The sequence below is a fragment of the Rutilus rutilus genome, assembly GCF_951802725.1.
Source record: "Rutilus rutilus genome assembly, chromosome: 22".
NCBI lineage: Eukaryota > Metazoa > Chordata > Actinopteri > Cypriniformes > Leuciscidae > Rutilus > Rutilus rutilus.
The window spans coordinates 28,591,523-28,610,604 of NC_140227.1; the positions used below are offsets into that span (position 1 = coordinate 28,591,523).

The 19,082-nt window shown below is 35.8% G+C and overlaps 1 protein-coding gene across 2 annotated transcripts in view; it reads left to right on the forward strand.

Annotated features, from left to right (window-relative positions):
• Positions 1–1,037: 1,037 nt before the first annotated feature.
• Positions 1,038–19,082, forward strand: part of epha8 (eph receptor A8) — an 82,395-nt gene continuing 64,350 nt past the window's right edge. The window contains exon 1 of one of the 2 annotated variants that reach the window (XM_084395406.1): positions 1,038–1,281. In XM_084395406.1, the coding sequence (XP_084251532.1) occupies positions 1,194–1,281 (88 nt within the window). In that variant the 5' untranslated portion in view covers positions 1,038–1,193. The remainder of the gene's footprint in view (positions 1,282–19,082) is intronic. The other variant, XM_084395405.1, reaches the window with a different exon arrangement.

Consider the following 19,082-nt stretch of genomic DNA (forward strand, 5'->3'; position numbering starts at 1 on the left):
ACACTGATCTGAAATTGAATGCCCTGCTTTTTAATCTGCTAAAATGAGGAAGAAAGGATATTTGATAAACATATTTGATGCGCAGCATCTTCTACTCGGGAAAATTTGAGATTTACAGTACTATCATTCAGTAATTCAGTATTGTTGAGAATTAAAGTTATAAAAAGTGCAGCATTTCAGGAATATTAGTATAGAGTCAACATTATGAAAGATCCAGATATTAAAAATACGGTTTAAAAAAAATCCCCATAGTTGAATCTGATTCTAACATTTGATATATTTAATAAGATTAGATTGAATGCTGTATTCTTGTAGTGGGCGTAATTTAATTATTTGACATTATGTTTACCTTTAAGAAAGAAATAGCTTATACATTTAATTATAACAGTTTATGCTGTCTCAGTATTAAAGTCACATCATCACTTAAAAACAATTTTCATTTTGAAGCCTTACATTTCCAAAAATGAAAAACTAAATTTCACATGTTCCAGAAATGATAGGGCTAGAATATGTTTATTCACAATTCAATTATATAGATTTTTTTTTTTTTTTTAATTTGCATTTATTTATGGATACTTTTATCGACTATAAAATGTTTTGTTGTTTGAAACAATGTTTCGTGTGGTAACACTTCATTTAAGTAAACTGTTTTTATTCAAGTCATAAATATAATCTAATTTGACATATGACTGAATAAACTCGTCTTAATAAGGCTACATGAACACACACACACACACACACACACACAAATTCCAGGAAATTTGAGGGTCATTATGTTTAATTTAATTACCTTAAACATAACCAATTTTCCTTATTTTCTGTAAACAAAAATCTTTTTCTGTATTTAAATCTGTAAAAAAAATCAATAAATATATGCATAGGATTGTAGCCGCAGATGATAAATGGGAGGTGTGCTGGATGTAAAGATAGGGCTGTGCATATTCCAAACCCTGCATTCTGATTGGCTGCTGTGTGTGACAGGCAGCGCTGGACACGCCCCCGCGCTGCGCCTGGTGATGTTGCATGTGCCCGAGTGCAGGCAGTTCTGAAAGCAGTTCCTGATAGAAGCCACTGCTCCGATTCTACACTGGCAGAGAACGAGAGAGGGAGTGAGCGAGGGAGAGGGGAGAGCGAGCGAGAGAGAGGGAGAGAGAGAGAGATTTCTCCCCGTGCGCCGGGTCCACATTTGCACGATGGCATCAGATCCAGGGCTGCTGCCCCTCTTAGTGTGGACTATATCAATGCAGGTTCTGGGCTCCAGAGGAACGTCTAATAATGAAGGTAAGTGTGTGTGTGTGTGTGTGTGTGTGTGTGTGTGTGTGTGTCATACTGATGGAGACTTATGCTGTCTTGCTTTCAGATGTCAGGGTGATGCAAATAGGGAGACCGGGGCTAGTTGTCACAGCGTCTGTATCAGTAACTATAGGAATTAGACTTTAAAGTTAATCTAATGTGTTTTATCAATTCCTATATCATAACATTGGACTTTTCTCTGTTTTTCCTACTTTATTGTACATTTCCACTGCTCTATAATAAAGTGTCCTTGACTTGGTAGAAAGAATTTTTTTTTTTTTTTTTTTTTTTGTTACAGCTTGTTAGATGACCACAATAAAACAAGAGTGATGAACATTAAGAGAAAAATCTGACATAATTCAAATTCGAGTCAGTGTTTTTCATAAATACCTGGTCTCTATAAGTTGTTTAAATGTGGTAATTTTATACAGTGCAATTTATGATTGCCAGAAATGTTTGAATGTTACCTTTTCTAGTTGTGCATAATTTGATTCTGCCTGGAAAGCATATAATAGGCTGTTTAAAGGCAGGTTTTCATTGTGACAACATGCCCCACTATCACCAAAAGTCAGTGTGTGTATTTTTTTTTCTTCCCCCTGGCCAATAATGGTGTTGGCAAAAAATATTGACTTTCAAAAATAAACCTTATCTGGAGTTAAAAGCCCTGGAGTTAAAAGTGTGACAACTAGCCCCGGTCTCCCCTTGATGATACTTGGCCGTTAAATGCATCAGTACAAATGACAGGAAAACTTTTACTGAGAGTGACGTGTGTGTGTGTGTGTGTGTGTGTGATAAAAATGATTATGCTTTTGGAAAGTGCACGTATATCACAGAGTAAGTGTGTGTGTTTTGTGTGTGTGTGTGGGCTGATCGGTTACTGTGAAAGAGGGAACACACACTGCCTGTTCGGATCTGTCATTGTGATTGGACTGATCCCGTCACTCTTCCGGAGTTCTGCCGGGCTCATCGGTGCGATAACACACAGCGAGAGCATTTCTGAATCTTTTGAGTGTTTCTGATACAGATCTGCCATTATATCACGGACTGCATGACTATATCATACTGTAAATCCTATATTTCAGAGCATCAGATTGGCAAAAGAGCACTGTTGGGGTGATAAGGGTCTTTTCTCATCATATCTAACATCAGATCGTCACTGAGTCGTTCTCTTACACACACGCACACACACACACTGTGCGATGCAGAGTCCTGTGTGCTCTGTCAGGATATGTGGTTATTCCCTCGCATAACTCGCTCTTCAAAATGAAAAATCATGCATTTGTGTTATTTGTCTAGATCAGAGGTTATCAATCTTTTCTAACTCATAGGCCCTCACCAGACTTTTGCTTCTCTGTTATTAACTTTCAGTAATACTAATAAAAACAATAATACATACATTTTAGTACGTTTGGATAGACACCGAAACATCCACTATCAATGTACTGACAGCATCTTTATTTAATTTCTTTATAGCCTATAACTACATACTAAATATTATGTACATAAATATACATACTACATATTAAAAATTAAAATATATGACAAATATATGATACATTTATCTTATGAATTTTATACTATTCTATTTTTTTAAATTCTATTGATTTTCTTTACGTTTACATATTTAATTTAATATAAAATATAATGTTATAAATTACAATTTATTACAAATATATTATAATTCATCCTATGAATTCTATTCTATTTTAGTCTATTGATTTTCTGTACATTTGCATATATTTTATAAAAATTAGATAAATTTAATATGTAGTAAATTAAAATATATTACAAATATATTATAAAGTCACGAATTCTATTCTATTCTATTGATTGTCTTTACGTATTTACTAATCAAATTAATCAAATTTATTCTAAAATATGTTGTAGAATTAAAATATATAACAAATATATTATAAATTAATTTTATGAATTTTACTCAATAGATTTTCTTTACAATCATACATTTACATATTAAATTAATCTAATTTCGTATCAAATATAATGTCACAAATAAAAATATATTACAGATATATTATAAATCCATCCTATTAATTCTATTCTGTTCTACACTATTCTATTCTAATCTGTTGATTTTCTATAAACCTCAAAGGTTCTAATTCATAAACACTTGCACATCTCTAAATTAGTTAGATGAATATATAAAGTGTCAGATATTGTGCATTATGAGCATTAATGATCATTTTTAAAGAAATGTCTACATATAAAAACCCGTGCTGTAGAATACTGATCTCTGTTTTGATGCTGTGTGGACGTGAAGCGGTTGTGACCTCATGACCTCACTGTGTGTGTGTGTGTGTGTGTGTGTGTGTGTGTGTGTGTGTACGTCATCTCAGGCTCAGGGTTTGCGTGTGACCGAGGCTGAAGCTCGGCACGCATGTTCTGCGCAGACACACTAAGTGAACACACGGTTTGCGTGATATTTCTGCCTCTCTAGTCACTGTCACAAACGGTTCAATACAGCATGAAGCCCGCTGAGGTGAGAGAGAGAGAGAGAGCGAGAGAAAAACACTCTAGAAGACAGTTGTGCTGTCAAACAAGGAGACCGGGGCTAGTTGTCACGCATAAGTTGTGACAATAGCTCAACCTCAGACGTTTTCAGTCAGAAGTCCAATGCATAAATGCTTGTTTTTGCTTACCAATGCAGCATCATATTCCTGCCAAATCTGTTTGGTGAACAAGTTCCAAATATTTAATAGCTTTTTTAAATTTTTATATATATATATAGTTAAGACTTTAAGATTTGTTTTGTTACAGAAACTGACTTTCAGAAAAATATTCACTGGAGTAAAAAGTGTGACAACTAGCCCCGGTCTGCAGTATATATAAACAAATGCACCTTTGGCTTTCAATTTCGCCTTTAATTTAACGGCAGACGCTTTCAAAAACATCTCAGTAGAAATTTGTTCTGAACGAGTTGCAGTGACAAAAGAAAACAAGGCACCTATTTTTGAGCTTTCAATCGACGAGACGCATGTTTGAAATTCAAAATAACTCTGTTCTTTAGCGCTACGCTGTTCGGTGCATTACTGCTGATGCATTTGCTATTTTGTTGAATTGTTCCATTAACCTGCACAAAAGTCTTTTGAAAATCCTTGTTGAAAAGAATTTCTACCTGCCCTTTAAAGTACTTCAGTGTGAGCGTGATTAAGCTCGGGTTTGTATTGCATTGCATAAAACATCCAAGAGATTTTCCTCTATGATTGTGTTGTGCATATTCTCGTGTAAAATATGAATCGTGGTGCCAGAGACGCTAAAACTCAATGTTTTTTTTTGGTCGTGATTAAAAAGGCATTGGAAAATGTTGACATCAAGTGCACTTACAGAGAGAGAGAGAAGTGTTTATGAAGTCAGAAAGAGCACTATAGTAATTGTAAGAAACATTGTACGTTATCATCAGCCATGCAGTCAGACATACTGTATTAAGATATAATGGATAATTTTGTGAACGCATTGTGAAGTGTGACCAAACGAGTTTCTTTGCTTTTCTTTATTAATGTAATGTTATTTTGTTTTAATTTATTTTATTTTATTTTATTATTTATTTATTTATCGAGAGATATCCAGTTAATTTCAAACCCAAATTGCTTATGGCTAGAAGACAAGTGTAAGGACAAGAAATTATTAAGAGACAAAAAAGTTTTGATAACACTTTACAATAACGTTTCATTTGTTAACATTAGTGAACTTTTCGTACAGCATTTCGTGTTCATGTCTACATTTACTACATTATTGAGAACAAATGTTGTGCAGTATCTGTTAACATTAAGCACTGTAAACTAACATGAACATACACTAAGGTTAACAAATGCTGTCAAATATATTGCTCATTAGCTAATGCATTAATTCATGTTAATAAATGACTATTATTTTTTAGTCACAGATTCACTGTGTGACTTTTTTATTTTTTTATTTTTTATAATTTTTTTAGATTGGCCCTTAATCCAGAACATCATTGGAATATTTATCAGTGGATGTGTGGAATTTATTTGAGAAATTAAATGAATTTTAGTCTGACCGTTTCTCAAAGACCCTTTGCATGGTGAAATGAATGAGATCTTGTTTTGAAGAGTGATTTTTTTTCCCTGTACGTGATTGGCACCTTTCTGATGAGAAAAGATTAGCATGAATGTTGTTTTTTATGAGATATTAATGTTCTGCTCTGGTGATTTTACAGCACACTCAAGGTTTGAGCATGAATCTTTTGGGCTTTCTGTGAGGGAACCTCAAGCTCCGTATCTGAACCTCTTTAGTAGAAGGCGTTCCTCATAGACAAGCTCTTACTCTTATAAAATCACATTAGTATTTCATTGATCCATGATGTAGTCATCTTAATGCTCTATAAAGTGAGTATTCGACAGCAGAAGTTCATATTTTCCGATCTTATGTATATTTATTAACGTAATTAAGTCAAAATCATAGTTCAGTGAGGTTCTGAGTTAAATGAAGTCATGTTTATTTATTGTGTATTTTACATTTATACATTTAGTTTTTTATGAATTAATGAGTCGATGAATTAAATGTGTTTTATAAGTTTGTAAGAAATGCAATAATTTGTGCTTTTACAAACAGCAAAAACCGCAATGTTATTTTAATACAATCAAGTAACTGTTATATTTTTTTATTAATATTTTGAAGCATTTTTTAATTTTTAGTTAAAGTTATTTTTTTTCCCATTTCAATTTTTTTTAATAGTTTATCTTATATGTGTCTATATAGTTTTTATTAACTTTTATTTCAGTTTTAGTTATTTTAGTAACATCAAGGTATGAGAAAAGTTGCCTTCGCAAGTAGCTGAAATAAAATAACTTAACGTTTTTTTCTCATCTCAAGTATCAAAAATGCTTTTTATTATTATTAATTTAGTTTCAGTTTTAATAAAACAGCCCTGCTGTGTAGTACTTGATTTTAGCATGATAGATTTAGTTAACTTAAAGTGCAACGAACTGAATGCTTTTCAGCATTCAGCAGAACATTCTTCTTGATTCTTTTCTGTGTACGTGTGCAGTTCGCGATCAAGATTCTAGACGCTTGCGCTTCTGCATGTAGGTTACATCAAAGCTTCAATGGCTTTAAAAGCGGGAAGAAAAGTGACTGCTGAAGTGTGACAGTGGGGGGAAAAAAAATCCCAAAGCAAAGCCTTATCTTCCCAGGGAGAAAACAATGATTCCCGAACAGGACTGTCAAATCCCTTTCCTCTGTTTATATCCGCGCGGGAGGCCGAGGAAAGAGATGGCGGTCCTGCTCTGTAATTGGGGTCTCAGCATCACAGGGTTCATGCACAATTTCAGGAGGGTTACCCACAATGTCCCCGACTTGTCCTGCTGTTTTAAGGCCTCGCGCCGCCTTCCTCCTGCAGGACACATTTGCTCTGATCTGTTTCACACTATTTTACTCGGCGTCTCGTGTTGATAAAATGACAGGAATGCAGTGTGTGAGATGCATTACGATTTCTTACGTGTCCGTCGTCGCTGTGGAGGAAAAGCAGAGCTGAAACCTGCATGAGGAAACCTCTCTGATATTGATTGCGATCTGTTTGTGACTTTGATAAGTGTGGATTCGGCGATGGGGAGAGACACTAGGCTGTAGTGCTTTAGCATCTGGGATGATAACACATAAGGTTGTGGGTTCAGATCCCAGAGGAGAAAAGGAGGGACACTGAGATCCCATAGCTTTACACTGCATTCAGTCGTCTTACTCAGTAGGACGGTCTTGGGTTTAGTGCTATCTACTCAAATATATGCACTAGCATTCAAAAGTTTAAGGGTCAGTCCTTTTTATTTATTTATTTTATTCTGCAAGGACACAATAAATTGATCAAAAGTGACAGTAAAGACATTTATAATGTTGCAGAAGATTTCTATTTTATTCATTTGAACTTTCTATTAATCAAATAATCCTGATTTTCCACAGAAATATTAAGCAGCACAACTGTTTTCAACATCAATAATAATCAGAAATGTTTTCTTGAGCAGCAAATCAGCATATTAAAATGATTTCTGAAGGATCATGTGACACTGAAGACTGGAGTAATGATGCTGAAAATTCAGCTTTGATCACAAGAATAAATTACATTTTCAAATATATTCAAATAGAAAACAGATATTTTATAACATTTTAAAATTTAAATACATTTTTAAATAAAATTAAAATATTTTTAAAATCATACTGACCCCGAACTTTTTAACAGTAGTGTACAGTAAATATCCTTGAAGCAAAAAGACAGATATTATTGCTGAAGCTCAAACGTGATGCGTAACACGAGAATGAACCTCATTGGTTCTTGCTGAAGCTCAAACGTGATGCGTAACACGAGAATGAACCTCATTGGTTCTTACTAAAGCTCAAACGTGCTGCGTAACACGAGATTGAACCTCATTGGTTCTTGCTGAAGCTCGAACGTGATGCGTAACACGAGAATGAACCTCATTGGTTCTTGCTGAAGCTCAAACGTGATGCGTAACACGAGAATGAACCTCATTGGTTCTTACTAAAGCTCAAACGTGCTGCGTAACACGAGATTGAACCTCATTGGTTCTTGCTGAAGCTCGAACGTGATGCGTAACACGAGAATGAACCTCATTGGTTCTTGCTGAAGCTCAAACGTGCTGCGTAACACGAGACTGAACCTCATTGGTTCTTGCTGAAGCTCAAACGTGATGCGTAACACGAGAATGAACCTCATTGGTTCTTGCTGAAGCTCAAACGTGATGCGTAACACGAGACTGAACCTCATTGGTTCTTGCTGAAGCTCAAACGTGATGCGTAACACGAGATTGAACCTCATTGGTTCTTGCTGAAGCTCAAACGTGATGCGTAACACGAGAATGAACCTCACTGGTTCTTGCTGAAGCTCAAACGTGATGCGTAACACGAGATTGAACCTCATTGGTTCTTGCTGAAGCTCAAACGTGATGCGTAACACGAGATTGAACCTCATTGGTTCTTGCTGAAGCTCAAACGTGATGCGTAACACGAGAATGAACCTCATTGGTTCTTGCTGAAGCTCAAACGTGATGCGTAACACGAGATTGAACCTCATTGGTTCTTGCTGAAGCTCAAATGTGATGCGTAACACGAGATTGAACCTCATTGGTTCTTGCTGAAGCTCAAACGTGATGCGTAACACGAGATTGAACCTCATTGGTTCTTGCTGAAGCTCAAACGTGATGCGTAACACGAGATTGAACCTCATTGGTTCTTGCTGAAGCTCAAACGTGATGCGTAACACGAGATTGAACCTCATTGGTTCTTGCTGAAGCTCAAACGTGATGCGTAACACGAGAATGAACCTCATTGGTTCTTGCTGAAGCTCAAACGTGATGCGTAACACGAGATTGAACCTCATTGGTTCTTGCTGAAGCTCAAATGTGATGCGTAACACGAGATTGAACCTCATTGGTTCTTGCTGAAGCTCAAACGTGATGCGTAACACGAGATTGAACCTCATTGGTTCTTGCTGAAGCTCAAACGTGATGCGTAACACGAGACTGAACCTCATTGGTTCTTGCTGAAGCTCAAACGTGATGCGTAACACGAGAATTAACCTCATTGGTTCTTGCTGAAGCTCAAATGTGATGCGTAACACGAGATTGAACCTCATTGGTTCACACAGGTCAAGGGAACATGCTTGAGCTTCTGTTTACCACAACTGATGTGTGTGTTGATGAATGTTTACATGTGAATTAAAGCCTAAAGTCAGTCTGTTCATCATATACAGTGATGTAACCACAATGTTGCCCGTGCGGCATCAGACGATACATTTATACCAGTACATGATCTTTATCAGACTACACAGTTGCCTGTCTGTGTTTGCAGTAGTGAACGTGTGTTACGAGGATATCCAAATCAATACAGGCAGTTTGTGCTCGTGTTTAGTAGCGGCTAGGGCTTCAGACCGATGCCTGTCGAGGCGACTCACTTGGGTTTGGAACTCGACTCACAGAAATAGTATATGTTATTTGGTCTTGTTAAATGCATTCTACATTTCTGTTCCTGACTCTATGATGAAATGATGTGTCAGTCCATTCAATTTGCTCTAGTGCCAGCCTGAACGAGACCAACAGACCTGATGCATGACGCTTAAAAAAGAGCCACTTTATGCTGTTTTTCAGGACGAAGGGAAGGAGAGAGAGAGAGAGAGAGGGAGAGAGTGAGGACGAAAGGAGATAGATGGCATTCGGGCATGGTGGAAATGGAGTGGCCCACAGCAGACATAAACGAATGCCTGTGTTGAAGTCTATAGCAGTGCTTGAGGGGTTTGAGCCGACGCACCTCAGCCGAAGCTCCTGTGTGTGTGTGCTTGTGCCACTCATTCCTCACCAGCGCAGACGCTTACGAACACCACCGATCAGGTGAAGGAACTAATCTGGTTTAAGATAATTGGATTAGATTTAGTCCAATAAATATTTTTAAACCAATAGTCACCATTAATCGTGCTAGACCAGGATTAAAGGGATTGTTAGAAGATATTTTATAGAATGTTTGTAACCAGACAGGTGACTTTAGCCATTGCCTATATATATATGGACTATGGAAATGACCGTCAACTGTCAGGTAACCAACGTTCTTTAAAATATCTTCTTTTGTGTGTAACAGAAGAAAGAAACTTGAGGGTGAGTAAATGATGACAGAATTTTCATTTCAGGTGAACTGTCCCTTTAAGATTTATCTAAACAGACACCTTTTAAAGTTTTGTTTTTGCCAGAATTATTCAGAATCTCGATTAATTCATGCTTTTTACGACTTTTCTTAATTGTTCAAAAATTAAGAATGTATTTTATACATACAGTGACATACAATAAAAACAGTACACTGTAAAAAATGTCTAACCTTCCCAACTCAAAATTTTCTAGTGACTGATCGCATCTAAATTTTTCAATTGGCTCAAGTGAAATTCTGTAAATTTAATTTGATAATTTACAGAATTTCACTTTAAATAAAAATTTAGTCACTAGAAAATGTTGAGTTGGGGAGGTTAGGATTTTTTTACAGTGTAGTGTATATATTGTATTTATATTATGGATATTGATCTATTTATGGATATTTATTTTTAATTAATGAATTATAATAATTGTAAGAAATTCATTCTTGCAAAAATAGTCTAAAAAAGAAGAAATTCTTGAAAAAACCCACAAAAAAAACAGAAGTAGTTAGGTTAGTTTTATAGTTTGTGTGTGTGTGTGTGTGTGTGTGTGTGTGTGTGTGTGTGTGTGTGTATATATATATATATATATATATATATATATATATACATATATATATATATATATATATATATATATATATATATATATATACCCTTATAATAGTTAACTTATAAAAGTATCATATATATATAAGTTAACTATTATAAGGGTCTACATAAACACACACACACACTCAAAAGGAAAACATCATCGAACTATTCTGAAATAATGGTGTACAGAGAATATTAAGTTACTTTTTACTTGTTTGCTACACATTATAGTCCTTAATCGTATAAACCTTAGTTTCATAATTATATAAAATCAGTATAAATACAACTAGTTTACCTCTAAGAACACATTTTTAAAAGAAACATGTCTTCTTTTTTCATGATTTTCGATGTCCTTTTTTTTGTCACTGGCCTGTTGATAAAAAATTTCAGATTCATAAACTAAAATTTGAGTTTATATACAGATTTATTGCGACATCAAGTCATATTCAGTCTTTTGTGGGGGGGGCTCTTCAAGTGCTTTCTTGTGTCTGAGATTGAATTTGGGAATATTTTGAGTCTAGAAGATTCTTCAGCGTTTCAGCTCGCTCTGCGTCACGACGCAAAACAATGTGATACAGCGCTCTTGAAACTCTGTCTGATCCTCAGTGATGGATTTCTCCCTCTCTTTTCATGGTGGAAATGTATTTTAAACCTCATAATCTGCACATAAATCAAAGGTTTAACCTAATTCGGCGATGGGGTGAACGTGGTGGAAGTCTACAGTGAGATCTCCACAACCAACACGCTCGCCGCAATATTGATGCTTCGCGCTCGCACATTCATCACATTAAAATGTGACGAATAAATTCATCATTTAAAGCCAGCGCGGATGCTATAGAAGGTAGAAAATTAATAAAGATTATTTGAAAGAGAGAAGAGCAGCAAACGGAGCTCATTCTGAGGAAAAAAGATTTATTTAATATCTCTTTCACCCCGTTGCATCACCACACAACAAGTTTTTTTAGTCTGCGGCCCAGATTATTGGAGAAAAGATCTAGCTTGTGAACTAAAGGTTTAATAGAGGTGTGAGCGAGGCTTGATATTTCTCATACGTTAAATAATTACCAGAAAAAACTTGTTTACAACTCTTTCCCGAGGCCTTTAAACCTGTGGAAAATCAAGTTATAGTTTGGTGATGAAAGAAATAATCTCTTTTTCCAAGCATTGAGTTTTGTGTGTGTGTGTGTGTCATTTATTTTTAGACTTTTTATTGAGAAACGTAACCATGCCAGTGTCGTATCAGCGGCGACGTGGCTTTGAAATGAATTGGCCATTTTCAGTCGAGCGTGTCTTGTCATTTCACGGGGTACGGCTGAAATTGCTGCCGTTCTATCAGCGAGAGATCGTTTAGTATCTATATTGTACTGGACTTATTTCCATTAAATGCTATCAGAGTGTATAGATTCACCTCAGTGCTTCCATTGAATGGCAGCGCAACACTAAAGCCTTTTATATGGATTAAAATATGTCTATCTATGACTGTCAAAAAAGACTTATCGTTGTTCATCTGAGAAAGACTTATCCTGACTGTTATATGAGAAATCGTGCATTGCTTTAAGGGATTTACTGATTTAGTCAAATGATTTTGTCTGACGTGCTGAATGCGAACACAAATCGGGCTTATGTTTGTCAAGCCAAGGAAACTGAAGGATTTTAATAAAGTGAATTTGTAAGCAATGTAGATTTCAGTCTCCTTCAGAGACGGCGAAGGCCTCCCGAAGAGCACAAAGATGATCTTTCTGTGACTTTGAAGAGTATCTTTTAGAAACAGACGGACACTATCAGAGAGTTTGATGGGCCGGAATCAGTTCCAGAAGAGTGTAAAGGCCCGTTCACACACAGGACCATAATAATGTATTTCTAAAAATCGTTCCAAACTTAAAAGAAAAGCAAGAGTCCACATCACAACTGTAACGATAACGGCACTGAGAAACTATATTGTTGAAATCACTTTCAGAACAATTTTTTTGATAAATGAATGATGAAAACAGCATTTAAAGCGGCAGGCGACAAAACAGCAGCGCTTATAATTAACAGAACGTTATCGTGCGTTAATATAGTTATCGTTATAGTTATCATTCTTGCTGTGAACAGGCCTTAAGACAGACAAATGCTCGAATTACTTGAGGAGTGACCTTCTGATATTATGTTCATTTTGGTTTAAAGTACGCATTAACCAAAATGATGTGTAATGCAAGTGTAATTATCATCTCATTGATCAATTTTATCATATTTTATTTAATTTTTTATTTTGACCTTATATACTTTATAAGTATACTTAATGTCTACATTAAAGTGTTTCTCAATTAACACAGCTTTTAATTTAACATTTAATTAAATAATGCTACTTTCTAAATAAAGGAGTGTGTTCAATAGTGTTCAATAACGAAGATTACCCTATGGCCAAACACTATAAAGAAATACACCATAGTGACCCTTCATCTTTGAGAATTCAGGGCATTGAAATTATTAAAAAATCAATACGTGTAGGTGATATTTTAAAACAGTTATTGCAACGTGAAACCTTTTGGATATGGAGTTTCAAAGCAATGGACTATCCAGGATTAAATGAGGAGATAGATTATAGACCTTTTCTGTGATTTCGGAATATTGTTTTTTTCCTGTGACTACTCACTTTTCATATGTATTGTATATGTATATGTGTGTGCATATGTATGCATGAATGTGTACACATGAATATATGCATGCTGTTTTTTGCTTACATTGTGACCAACAGCTTTAGTGCGGAGAATCATGTGAGAGGCGTGCCCTAGTAATATATGCATGAATGTATATGCATGCTATCTGTTGCTTCTTTGTTTATTATTGTGACCAACAGCTTCAGTGTTGAGAACCATGTGAGAGGTATGCATGAATGTATATACATGTTATCTGTTACCTGTGTTTCTGTTTATTATTGTGACTAATAGCTTTAGTGCTGAGAACCATGTGAGAGGCGTGTCCTAGCAATCACCTGCAGATCTTCAATACTGATTGTCAGCACCTGTGTGTTTGCTTCTACCTGTGTGTCTTTGTCATTATAAGATCAGTTTTTTATCTGCTTCACTATGCCCTGAAGAAGGCCCCATGCCGCTACGCGTGGGCATTTTAAAGTTGTCCATTTAGGACATGTCATTCTTACAATAAAGACATTTTAATTAAGGAGTGCCTCGGTTACCAGAGTTTTTCTCTACACTGCCTCTCAATGTGTTCAATAGTGTATTAGTTTTTTTCTGAGGTATCACTGTAATGAAATTTCATTGGTATATAGACTTATGAAATTTTTCGTAAATAAATTATCACCAGTTGTGTGGTTCAGAATAATGTATTCGTTTTATTTATAGCGCCTTTCCATAGCTCATGGTCGCTTTACATTGTAGATTACAATACATTTACACACCCACACACACATTACAATCACATAAGGACACATAGGGCCCTATTTTAACGATCTGAAACGCAAGTATCAAACGCGAGTAGGGTTGCAAAGGGGCTGAATATTTCTGGTAAATTTCCAGAAACTTTCTAAAAGTTCCAGAAAATTTCCAAATAATCCTGAAAAGTTTCCAAAAGTTTCCAAATAATCCTGAAAAGTTTCCAAAAATTCTGGAAACTTTGCAACCCTAAACGCGAGACGCAAGTAACTTTGTGGGCGGGTCTTGGGCGCTGTTGCTATTATACCTGGCGGGATAAATGACTCTTGCGCCAATCTAAAATGGGTTGGTCTGAAGTAGCTTCATTATTCATAGGTGTGGTTTGGGCGTAACGTGAAATAAACCAATCAGAGCATCATCTCACATTCCCTTTAAGAGCAGGCGTGCTTGTTCCATGGCGGATTGCTATTATAACGGCGGATTTGCCAGGCGTATAATAATACAAGAGGTAAAAACGATATAAATACTGTTCGTTTTCTCACACAAACCGCTCGTTTCGTGTCTTAGGCCATCAATGTGTACTTACGATGGGGAATTGTTTAATTTGGACTTCTCTGTGCGTGCTCTTTGAGGTGGTGACCATAGACCTGCATTATATGACTGACAGACAAGAACGGTTTGACCTAAAAATATCACAATTGAAACTACTGCGGAAACAAAGACACCTACATCTTGGATGCCCTTGAGGTAAGCTAAAACATACCAAAATTTAATTTCAAAGTGAACTATCCCTTTAAGCTAGATTTATGCCTATTTTTTCACATCTTCATGGACACCACAATGATTTCCCTCGTGTGGAATATTTTTCCTTTGTAATTATGTATGATTTGCAAAAATGGCAACTGCTGCGTCTGTGTAGATGAGAGAAGCAAAGTGTATGCGCGTTGTGCACACGCTACATTATGGCTAAGCATGCGCTCTTAAAATAGCATGAACGCGCCACTGAAAACGCGCCACTGACTTTAGACTAGGTTTCTCCTGGTCTGTGGCGGAATTGTTTTCTGCAACTGCAAAATAGCACCAGGGAACGTTTGCGCCAGAACACGCCTCCTCTTTTCGCTGAACCGCCCCCGGGAGCATTCATTCCTTAATTTACCGACGTGCGTCTGTGGAGGGAAAAGTCCGCTGTGTGTCTGGTGCAAAATAGGAATGATGCATGCGTCGGTGTACAAAGTCAATTGCGCTGTGTGCAAGATAGGGCCCATATACTCACATTATCCAAAATACATTATAATTAAATGGATATGTTTTTAGCTGAGTCTTGAACCACAGATGAGATATTACGACATGTAAAGGGTAGTGAATTCCATAATTTAGGAGCATTAACACTAAATGACCTTCCACCTAGACAACCGGAAACGAGGGATGGACAATAAACCAAGTTCAGCTGATCTAAGGGAACGGGCAGGGCTTGTTTTAATGTAGGTTTTAATGTTTAATGACTTGATTTTATCCATTGTGAATTGATTGGATCATGAAAAGTACTAGAATTTAACAGATTTTTCTCGAATTGTACATTGAGACTGTCAAAGGTCAGAACCGTTTAAATCCTTTTGAAAACTAGTGAACATTAAATCCCCGCTCATTACTGCTACTGACTAACTAAAGCAATACTGTATGTTCCACATATAGTGGTCTTGCTGTGCTTTCCCTCATCCAAAAATAGCTTTGCAGGTCTTTTCGTTCCTCCAGCAAACAAGTGAGCGAACTCTCCCCGAGGGCCGTCCGGCTTTGACGTGTCCACTGTGTCCTCCAGGGACAGACGGAGGCTTGTGTTCATGTATCTTCAGGTCTTCAGACTGAGAAGAACACGAAGCTTTGGCGTAAACCGATCCGTCAGACAGACAGTCGACTGAAATAATTGAAGTGTGAGCCGTGGAGGAGAACAGACAGACGTGTGCCGTACAGCGGGGGAATTCATCTCCATTTCTGAACGCCATCAACAATTCATTACAGTTCACTGAAGTCGTCCTCGTCTAAAAGCGGCCGGATATTGGACGCGGAAATAGTCGCGATCTAATGACCGTTTCCTACAAGCGTGATGTGTTTTCAGTGGAGGGCCTCTCCGGAGCCTTGAGGGGAGAGATCATGAAATGAGTCCTCAAGGATTTCTCCGCTTCATGATAATGATAAACAGAATGTTGTTTTAAACGTCGTGTCGCTCGAAGACTCCCCGCAGAAGCTCTCTGTCGAGCGCGAGGGTGTTTAGTCAGGACGCCTTTGTTGTTTTCCTTGTGAAGTGTTGAAAGGATGTGTCATTTCAAACAGAGAGAGATGGCCGGTTTTCCGCCTGAGAAACAAAAGCACTGGCACATAGTCGCTGTGTGAAATCCGAAGTCAACTTAATTATAATGGAGAAAACAATATTTGTCAGATCAGCTCCCCGGTTAGGAGTCCTAACGTGAAATTTGCCTTAATCAGTTGCAGTATACTGAGAGGATAGAGAACCAGGCAGCTGAAAACAGTCAGGTTCTTTTCTTCAGTTTCAGAATGTTTAGGCTACTTCAAATACTTGATAATGCTGTTAGATAGCGGACAAACTCTGTTTATATATTTTAGATATTTTTATATCTGTTTGTCTTTCTGTTCATATATACTGTGTATATATATATATATATATATATATATATGAACAATTCTACGTTTGCGTAGAATTGAACAAAACAATAGATTATATATATATAATTTATTTATTTATTTATTAATAAAAAAAAATCCTACAGCAAGGTTTTATTAATTGAGAAAATGTATTTTTTATTTAATTTTTTTTATTTAATTTTAATTTATTTAATTTAATTAAAACATTTTTTTTTATTTAATTAAATTTTTTCTTTTTTTTCTTTCTTTTTTTCAATACTTGGTAATGCTGTTAGATTCCGGATTTTTAAAGCTCTGTTTATGTTATTATCTGTGTTCTATTTTGAGGGAAAAAAAAAAAAAAAAAAATGCTGTTTAATTTTTTTTTTTTTTTTTTTTTTATTATTCAAAGTGTTTCTCAATTAATTAAACATTGCTAATTTAATTTACATAATATAACATTTTCTAAACAAAAAAAAGTGTATTCAATACTTGCTCTGTCACCCAAATTTGTTTGAGAATGTTGAAATTTCAGTGGTATTAGAAGTAGGCCTTTAGACGTCTGAAATTTCCGTATCATGACAAACAACAGCTAGTTTGGTTTGGTTGTGGGTTGTGGTTGTCACTACCAGGGCCGTTCTTTGGACAGTGGAACTGGTGTGACCACAGTGTGTGAACATGGCCAATTAGAAAGGAAGAAATAATGATATTTTCCAGGAAGTTAAAAAACGTCTTTGTTTTTGAGGAGTTTGCTGTTATGTGTGTGTTTTCCTTTCATAGAGTAGAAGAGCAAAGGAGGAAGAGAGAGATTAGTGATTTGAATTACTTTGAATTACTGTTGAATTACAGCCATATGGATGTCCTGCCTATCAAAATTCATCTTAAAACCTTCATCAGTATCCTTTGAAAAACTGCATCTGTTGATGTCGCTCCATCTGGAACAGATAGCTGGTTTGAAATCAAATTGAAAAGAATTTTGCTCATCCTATTAAGATATGTTGAGCTCTTAGCATTGTAGTTGCAAAAAAGAGAAAGATACGTACTAAATACTTTTGAATAAAATGATAATTCTGATCACTTGTTAAAGTAAAGTAACAGCACACAAGATGAGTTGCATGCTGAAGTTTAACACTTATTGTTAAACTTTGTTCAAATCCCTAACCTTAACGCAAGCAATAGTAGTTATTAGCGCTTTTAATAAAACACCACTATTGTTACAACCTTGTTTTGAGCATTTGAAAATATGCTTTGGATAATTAAAATTCAAAGCAAAACAAACAAACATGGATATATATATTTAATTCTCTGGTTGATTCCTCCCCCGTTTGCATTATTCACACATCTATTCATTAAAAATACATTCCATGCTAATGATAAACATTATGTTCCTATTCCCATCAGGATGGCATCCTCATTAGTGAAAGCTTTACATTTTTAGCCCAGAATGAATTGTTAATCGCTCTGGTGGGGAATTTTCTGAGATCAGTGCTATGCCATTTTATATCATTTTATTTAAAAAAATGTTTTAATAATTATTCAGGATTTTGCTATGATGCTATATTGAGAAAAGTGAAATTTTGCTGGTTTTAGTATAGATAAATATTATAAATATTCCCATCTTATTAGGAAAAGCTTTACATTTCTAGCCCAAAATTCATTGTGCTTAATCGACTGTTGATGGTACACTTTCTGCACTTGCTAAGACCAGTGCTTTTTTATTTTATTTTATTTTATTTTATTTTATTTTATTTTATTTTATTTTATTTTATTATTTTTATTTATTTTTATAATGTTTTTTTTATTTATTTTTTCTTTCAATGACGCATTCTTCAAAGTGTTTTCAATAATTAAACCTTACTAATTTAATTTAAATAGTATTTAACTTTCTAAATGATATACACACTTCTTCATACATACTATAGACCTTATGCACCAGAGATACGAGGGCGCCGCCATCTTTAGAATATTGTCTTTTAACTTCCGTTTTTGCGGTCGCTCTGTATATCTCTATGGCGCTGCTGTCCAGGAGTAATTAGCTTTTGAAGTGGATTTACTTAATTGTAAAGTTAACGAAAGTTATCATGAGGATTGTAATGTTTAAAGCAGATGACTTAACAAATGTCAGTAGACCGGGAAGATTTTAAACCGAGCCGTTCATTAATATACACGCAGAATCGCTGTGAAAATACAGACCGGAAGTCAAAAGACAACGAGCGCAGCGCTGAAAAGGGGCGGGCCTACATAAGGTCTATACACACGCTTATATTTATATAAATAAATATTCCTGTCTCATTAGAAAAAGCTTTACATTTCTAGCTGAAAATGCATTGTGCTTAATCGCTCTGAGACTGTTGGTGGGACGTTTTCTGTCCTCGCTGAGACCAGTGCTGTTTTAGACACTGTAATTTGTCCATCAGAGACCCAGAGTGTTCAGGCCAGAGAAGCCCTCCATCAATCCTCAGGTCTGAGAGACGCTCAGAACCCAAAGTGGAGAACAGTTTTCAGGGTGTAAAAGGAAAAGA